Below are 8,825 nucleotides of genomic sequence, written 5' to 3' on the forward strand. Positions count from 1 at the left end.
GAAGAAAAACAACACAATAATGAACCCATGATTCAAAATGAACCTAGTGTAGAAGAACCACACGAAGTAGCATTAAGGAGGTCTCAAAGAGAAAGAATGTTAGCTATTTCAAATGACTATGTGGTATATCTACATGAATTAGAAATTGAATTAAGCATTATTGATGATGATCCAGTTTCATTTTTACAAGCCGTAAGTTGTGATAATTCTAATACGTGGTTGGAAGCCATGAAAGAAGAGTTAAGATCCATGAAACGGAATGGTGTTTGGGACCTTGTAGAATTTCCAAAAGGTTGCAAGAGAATTGGTTGTAAGTGGGTCTTTAAGACTAAATGTGACTTTCATTGCAACCTTGAACGTTACAAGGTCAAACTTGTTGCTAAGGATTGTACTCAGAGAAATGGTGTTGCTTATAAAGAGGTGTTCATTTTCCCATATGGTTCCTTTTTCTCTAATTTTCAACAAACATATTCAAGGGAAATGAAACACCGGAAAGTGCATCGGATCGTCAAGTATTTAACATTAAAACAGAGTGATCCGAGTATCGAACTCAGAGAACTTGCTTATTAGACAGAGTTTTATTCAGAAGTAAGGCATTGTTGGAACAACATTGATAATTGATAGTTAAAAACAGAAATAAACTAATTCTATAGTAAAACAGTAAATGCAAGTAAGTAAAAGTTGACAGCAATAGGTAAAAAGCGTTGGGTCTTTCTAACAAATAAGTTTATGCGTATGAAGATATTTCTCTAGTTAATCATGTTCTTGTGTTCTATGTTGTAGCCTAAAGTACTAAACCTCGATCCCTCGTAAGTTTAGACTAATTTAACCTAAGTTTCGTCCGCAGATCCCTCTTGTAAGACTAGGCTTAACTTAAACAACATTATCATCACAACATATTCATAAAACTAAAACCCCACAATCCATCCTTGGTAATGTAGTTATTTAGTCCAGCTTCTATCAAGTTCTAAGGCAACAATACATTTCCAAATGCTAAAGTCACCTAACAGTACACACAAATGGATGATCATACCAAGAGCATGCAATAATTAAGCATTGAAAGAAGCATTGAACACACAAAACACAATTAATTTAATATTAAAGATAATTACTTCAATTGTTTCTTAGAAATCCCCAACTAGGGTGTTTAGCCAGCCATACAAGGAACCCTAATGCAAATGAGACAGAAAGTACAGAGCAATTGTTGCTTACACAAGAAGGGGGATCCCTTCTCCTCTTCTTGGCACCTCGCAATCACTCAAACACTCTCTAATCTCTCAAAGTGATGAACCTTAGCTTCCTTGCTTAGTTACTGCCTCCAGAGCACTATCTTGAATTTTGTGCAAAAGTATGCAGCTCTGGTCTCCAAAATTCTTCTTGTATGTGTGGTGTACCCTAATTCTGACAATTCAGGCTTAAATAGGCTCTGAAATCGCGATGTCGCGCTTAGCGCCACCCTCGCACTTAGCACGAGTAAGTGGATTTGGGCTTAGCGTTAGTCGTACGTTGAGCCTGGCAAGAGACAAACGTCTCACTTAGCGAGCTAATCTCGTGCTTAGCGTGCGGCCTTGATTCTTGAGCTCTTCCAGATTCCCTTGTCACGCTAAGCACACTGAAGCTACGCTTAGCCCAGGATCTGCACTGAGCCCATAGGGTCCGTTGAGCGTGACTGCTCCTTTTAGCACTTCAAGATTTTAGCCTCTTTTAACCTTAAATTGTGCAAATTTTATCATTAAATCACATGGGATATACTCTAAAGACAGTTATTCAAATAAAACCAGATTTATATACAAATTCCTACAAAATAACTATATATTGGGAAACTATACAAGTTTTAGAAAATTCTTTCTATACAAAAGTTAGTTGTATAAGACGACTAACAAGAGGCATTCTCACTAGTCTCACTAACGGATTCCTTCAGGATTATTATGACACTTGTAGCCCATTATGACTTAGAGCTACATCAAATGGATGTGAAATCTGTCTTTCTTAATGGAGATTTAGAGGGAAATGTTTACATGGACCAACCAATGGGGTTCTAAGTTGAAGGAAATGAACACATGGTGTGCAAATTAAAGAAATCAATATACAAACTTAAGCAAGCCTTCCACCAAAGGTATTTGAAGTTTAATGATGCCATTGCTTCCTTTGGGTTTGAGGAAAACATTGTTGATCAATGTATATATTTGAAGGTTAATGAGGGTGAGGTTATATTTTTTATTTTGTATGTTGATGACATCTTGCTTGCAACTAACGATCTTGGTCTTCTTCATGAGATTAACAAATTTCTATCTAGTAATTTTGAAATGAAGGATATGGGTGGGGCAAGCTATGTGATAGGAATAGAAATATTTTGAAACAGGTCATAAGGATTGTTAGGCTTGTCCTAGAAAGTATATGTCAATAAAGTGCTAGAGCAGTTGAGGATGGAAAATTGCTCAACATCACATGTTCCAATTCAGTAAGGAGACAAGTTTAGTCTCGCACAATGTCTTAAGAGATTTGGAACAAAAATAAATGAAAGCAATTTCGTATGCATCTATTGTTGGGAGTATTATGTATGCTCAAATCTATACTTGACCAGACATAAGCTTTACAGCTGGAATGCTAAGAAGATATCAAAGTAATCCGACAAGGGAACATTAGAAAGCTGCAAAGAAGGTTCTAAGATACTTACAAGGAACAAAGGATCACATGCTTACGTATAAGAGGTTTGATCACCTTGAGGTGATTGGGTATTCAGACTCAGACTTTGTTAGATGTGTGGATACAAGGAAATCCACCCTTGATTGTGCATTTCTTTTAGATAGAGGAGCAATATCGTGGAAGAGTGCAAAGCAATCTGTTGTTTCTACATCCATTATGAAAGTTGAATTTGTAACATGTTTTGAGGCTACAATTCAAGCTAATAATTGGCTACGGAATTTTATTTTCAGGCTTAGAATTGTCGACAGTATTGTCAAGTCACTGAAAATGTATTGTGATAACTTTGCAACAGTATTTTTCTCTAAGAATGAAAAGTACTCTAAAAGTGTTAAACATATGGAATTGAAATACTTTGTCGTGAAAGAAGAAGTTCAGAAACAAAGTGTGTCAATACAAAATATTAGCACAAATCTCATGACAATTAATCCTTTGACAAAGAGATTATCGCCCAAGACATTTATTGAGCATGATGAAAATATGAACATTATTGTTATTAAGGATTGTTAAGTGTAATGTTTACTTTTGTTTTGGATTGTTAGCATTTTGAACTCATATATGATATGTTTTTTATTACTTGTACTCTACGTTTGGATGCATGTTTATATTAGAGTAATGTAAGCATGTACCCTCTTAAATAAAGACAATATGTTGGACCATTGTGTGCTTCTAATTATGTTCATATTAAGAATACTAATTTGTGGTACATGGAAGAGATTATCTAGATTAAGTGATGTAAAACTGGCATGATTGAGATTAGTACGTATTCTTAATTATAAAATTATGATATGTCCAATGTATGAAACAATTTAGTCATTTCAATGCACATAACGTAAGTTTAATTTATTTATTTATTCATCCATGATGTTGGATAATGTTACATGAGTCAAGTGAGAAAATATAAGATTTAATGTCTCATGTGATACACATCTAGCTTATTACGGATTGATAAATAAATAATAAATTGTTATGGACAAAGTTGTAAATTGATTCGAGGCTTAAGTGGAGCAATTTCTAAAGACAATTATTATGTGATGGAAGTAGTGGTTATAAAAGGGTTAATATTCACTAACGTGAAATAAAGTATTAGTCCTGACATTAAAGTATTCTCTCAACCTTAATCTCCATCACAACAGATAAAGAATATAAAGAAGAATCAAAAGAAGTGAAATCTTATTTCTCTCATCTTTCAAGAAATCAAAGCACACTGGAGAAAAATCTCACTATGAAGAAAGATACACATTGTTTATCTTATTTATGAAAATCATATGTTTCAAGATCCTTTTAATTTTCTATTATTGTGAACCTTAGCAAACCCATTAAAATTTACAAGTTCTTTAGAGCTTTGTTGTGTCTTTGATAGTTCTTCATTCCTGTCTTCTTTAAATTAAACAAACACACCTTTTTAAATGGATACTTTTCAATGTTTGGTAAATGAATGAGGGGGCAGAAATTAAATATATGATTTGATGAGAAACGGCTTCTAGATTCTACTCTAGCAGTTGGATAATTTTTTAACATAGAGTAATTGAAAATGCTTAAACAAAAGGAAAAGAACAAAAAATGTCCATGACGAGAACAAAATTACAAAACCATAGTTATAGGTTTGGGCATCAACCTTACTGGTAAATATAACTGTCCTCAAGTTGTTGATTTGTGAAGATGTACAGAATTACATTTTGTTCAAACAGGTAGCATGATGAGGTACGGAACTTAGTGTATTAGAGATAGAATCTTTCCACCTACTTTGGATCTGATGCCCGTATACCATGTTGCTTGAAGAATTCTCTAAAACCGTAAGCACTAACATCGTAGTTGAACTGCAAGTACACAAAAATGAATATCGGACAAAATTACAATATTTCAAAAATGGAAGCAAAGATAGTTGTCAGGCAAGTTCATTTTTTTTTATGTAGTATTACTAGCTTTACCACCTAGACCTAGGTATAGATATGTTGTGTATTAGTTTGAGAGAAAGTTCAAAATACAAATAATCATTATCGGAAATAGAGGCTCCAAAGACTAAGGAGAACAAAATAACTTACAGGCAAGACCTTCACGTTGTATTTAGTAATATTTGGATCAGCTACCCTTCCCTGGTTAGCTGCCTGCATAAAAAAATAACACAAGTTTCAAATTAAAGACAAGATTTTAGTCACTAAAAAGATTAACCTATGAACTAAAACCACGTCTTAAACATGAAATCAAAACAAAATTTATTATTATTATTGCTTCCAATGAGCAGCATAGGCAGTGAAGTGATGAGATCATGAGACTGTACTGAACAGGTAAGGACCAAGGAATATCATACTTGTGTTGGACTGTGAAATATCTCAATGAATGGATACTCCTTTTTCTGCCGAGTTATACAAAACCCAGGATATTTTGGACATTCAACCTACAAAGCACCAGAAAACAACAACCCTGTTACAGAGTACATAGAAAATAAGTAGCCAAAACCTAAGGAAATAGTAAATTACTCCCAAGCAATAAATTACAGAAAGGAACATGATAAAATATTAATTTTATTGTTGACCTAGTGCATACACTCCTCTAAAGTAAACTCCTACATTGCAAACTAATAAGGACAAGTGTCTCTGTTTTTTGTGATTCTATTTGAGGAGTAGGTGCTATGCTTCATCATGTGTGATGTTATTGATATGACTACCAACATTTAAAAAGAGGAAATTGATGAAAAATAACTTACACGCATAAATTTTACATTTGGATAAAACTCAGCAGCAGATTCTTCTAATACTTTGTCAAGATGCCGTGTGTAGTTCCCCCTGCATTATTAAATAGCAAGTAGTTATTCCAAAATCTTTTTACTTATCTTCTTTTTCCTTTCCATTCAGACCAAAAGTGATATTCAAAGTAGGGGGGGGAGGGGGGCACAAAATGAGAATCCAGAAGCTGACTCCAGATCACCTGATGGTAAATGCAACAACAACAGGGAAACCTTCGTGAAGGAGTTTAACAAACTCACGCTCAGAGGTAAAATGAATAACCCGTGATGGTCCAAGGTCCTTTGGATAACCAGTATAGTACCTTACATTATCACAAAAATTCCAAGAATAGAAAAGAATTAGATCAGGTGAGACTGCTCCAAGTATAATCCAAGGAACACTGTGCCATAACAAGTTAAAAACACTATGACACAGCTATCATATGAATTGTGCAAACTATGCTACCATAGTCAATCCCCACTGAACCTAATTAGTAATATACAAAGTTTTGAAATTAGCTTCCATAGATTTATAGATATGAAGGAACAATCTTCAGTCAAATAACTAATTGTTTTATACTATAACTAATAAAAATCAATCAGTTACAGCAAAGTGACACTGGCAGTTGCTGTGCTAAAATTTTCAAATAAGCATCATATGGAGGAAGTCATACTTGCAAGTTGCTCTCAGATGACTGATCATCCGATCGAAAAATGATGGATCTTCCATTTCACAGAGAAGTGCAGCAGGTTAAACTATCCGGTCCCTGCAACATAAATAAAAGTTATATATAAGTGTTGGTTACATTAATACTATCTACCTTCTTATCCACAGATAAGTACTAACCAACAAATTGGTCAAAATGTCATACTTCACTCCGTATCACTAGCTCAGGGAACTAATTCCTTAAGTTGATTACATTAAGCACACAATAATTCTAACAGTGCACACTATCGACCTCACCAAAACCACATCTTATACAAAAGGATTCAACTGGAGCATTTTATCAAACAGATAGTGAGCACATCATAATGGCATCCCATCTTCCTTATCAAAAGGTACTAACTAGTCAAAATTGCTAAAGCATATTATAATTCCATCTCCTTTTTTAAAATATCTTATATTCACGGTGTATAATCCCATTCACATGAATATTAATAAAATGGTCTACCAAATTCAAAATTAATAAACATGCGTAGCTTGCGTGTGCTTAGAATCATAATTAACACGCATAGCTCGGAAGGGAATAACCACAAAAAGTGAGAAATCCAAATCAAAGAAAGACCAAAATCACGTGGCATTGCAAAATAATCAAACTAAATACTGGCAAGGAAGCGTTGCAGAACGCAACAAATGCACCTGTCAACGGAACGGGGTCCTAATCAAAAGAGGGTTCAAAGTTGCAGGAAAAGTAAACAAGCTTCAGAATTGAAATTCAACAACGGCTTGATTGATTCAGTTACTAAAAGTTGGTAAAAGAAAAAGAGTACCTAAAAATCGTAGAGTATTGCTCTCGAAATCGTTCCCCACTGAAGTCGTACACCATCAAGTTTGCATGTCTCTATTATGAAAAAAAGAGTTTTGCTATAATTAAGTTTTCATTTCCTCAACTTTTTCAGATTTTAAATTGTAATTCTCAAATTTTTTATAACTTTTAGTCATTCATAATTCACAAAGTTTTTCGTCAGTATCTTTGGTTTTTCTGAATTCTTTTATCAATTTGTATTTATTTATTTATTTTGATTGTTCAAAATTATCCTTGTCTATTCCATTTTCCATTTTTAATTAGTCTGATTTATTTTATATTTGAAATTGATTTTAACTAATAAAAATTAATGAGAGACTAGAAATTGACAAAACATTATAGGGTACATTTGATACATAGATATATACTTGAATTACAAGACATTTTTTTAATCATGTATATTGTTAAAATATAAAATAATATAAAATTTAATTATTAAAATATTATTTTTAATATTAATAATCTTAATATAATTTATATTATCTTTATTATTATTATTTAAATTCAAAATTGATAACATATACCAGTAAACTAACTAATAGATAATATGAATTCAAAATTATGATAAAATTATTGTAACTACCCGGTAATGAAAATTCAAATGCAATGAAAATATGTATATTTTGAATATTGGAAATCCACCTAATAAACTATGTTAAAGTTTTACTCACCAAAACAAAGGCTTTGTGAGCAATCATATCTAACAGGGATGTTTTCCTGCGGGTTGGTTTGATTTCAAAACATAAAGATGTGACTCAATTTGGTTTGGTCTGATATAAATATAATATCAAATCTAAACTAAATTAAACCAATAATTTGGTTTGGTTTAGCTTTGCAAATTTTTTTAATTTATTACCATAATTTAAATTTATCACATAAACTGACATAATTATTATATATGCTATATAATTTTGAAAATGAATTTTATTTTTATTAAATTTTGTTTAACATGTTTTAATTAAAAATTATTATCATCACTTCTAGTTATCATTAATATAAAATAATATTACCAAGTATTTTTGTAATATAATAATAATTTGTACATCACTTAATATTTAATACTATTTTTTTTACAATGTATATCCTTTTTAACATAAGAAAGTAAAATATACATCTAAATTATCAAGGAAATGAAAAGTACTAAATTATTTAATACTTATTATTAATTATCACAATCAAAAATCAACGTAATTATAATATGCATTTTATTTCGTTTGGTTTAATTTTTTTATAACAAGATCGGAAAACCAAACCAATCCACAAAAGATATGTAATTTTTTAAATTTTTGGTTTTTGTGGTTTTCAGTATAAGCAATTTGTAATTTTCTTGGATGGGCATGAATGTTTACTGGTTCAATTTTGAACACCCTTAATATCTAAAATTCTGCAAATGTACAAAGCAATGTCAATGTCATGTTATACATTGAAAAAATATTATGTAAAATCTTAATTCAATAAAAATGATATAATTGTATACAAAAGATCCATTCATTTATATATTTATACAAAGAATATGTTAACTACATTGAATGTTAAATTAATATTTATTTTTAAATATAATTTCTTTATTTATATTGATTATATACACACATTTATTTTTTCTAAATAATTTTGTATTCATTTCTCCGATGTTTTTGTTTAATTTCCTTTCCCTTTATCAACATTTATGCTGAGGCTCAAAATGGAAAGCTCTCAACCGAAATCTATAAAAGAAAGATAACTACATGAGAAGCAAAACAAAAAGTTGCACATCCAAAAACGAAAAATCCAATAAGCTTTGGGGGAAAGTGCGGATTATATACACTAACTCATATGTTACATATAGAGTATGTTTCAATAGAGAATTTTTACTGAAAAAAATAATTTATCAG

The 8,825-nt window shown here is 31.5% G+C and overlaps 1 protein-coding gene across 2 annotated transcripts; it reads right to left on the reverse strand.

The window, feature by feature from the left end:
* Nucleotides 1-4,205: 4,205 nt before the first annotated feature.
* LOC114415476 lies at nucleotides 4,206-7,056 on the reverse strand. Of its 2 annotated transcripts, none has more exons than XM_028380180.1 (7): nucleotides 6,920-7,056; nucleotides 6,103-6,195; nucleotides 5,632-5,751; nucleotides 5,411-5,489; nucleotides 5,015-5,101; nucleotides 4,749-4,811; nucleotides 4,206-4,523 (listed from the first exon to the last, which is right to left on the reverse strand). In XM_028380180.1, exons 2-7 carry the CDS (start codon nucleotides 6,156-6,158, stop codon nucleotides 4,446-4,448), a joined length of 483 nt encoding a protein of 160 aa, XP_028235981.1. In that variant the 5' UTR covers nucleotides 6,159-6,195; nucleotides 6,920-7,056; the 3' UTR covers nucleotides 4,206-4,445. The 2 variants fall into 2 exon arrangements, with proteins under 2 accessions (XP_028235981.1, XP_028235990.1); XM_028380189.1 differs by lacking the exon at nucleotides 6,920-7,056 and adding an exon at nucleotides 6,789-6,819.
* Between the last annotated feature and the right edge of the window lie 1,769 nt (nucleotides 7,057-8,825).

Source organism: Glycine soja, chromosome 1 (genome assembly GCF_004193775.1).
Source record: "Glycine soja cultivar W05 chromosome 1, ASM419377v2, whole genome shotgun sequence".
NCBI lineage: Eukaryota > Viridiplantae > Streptophyta > Magnoliopsida > Fabales > Fabaceae > Glycine > Glycine soja.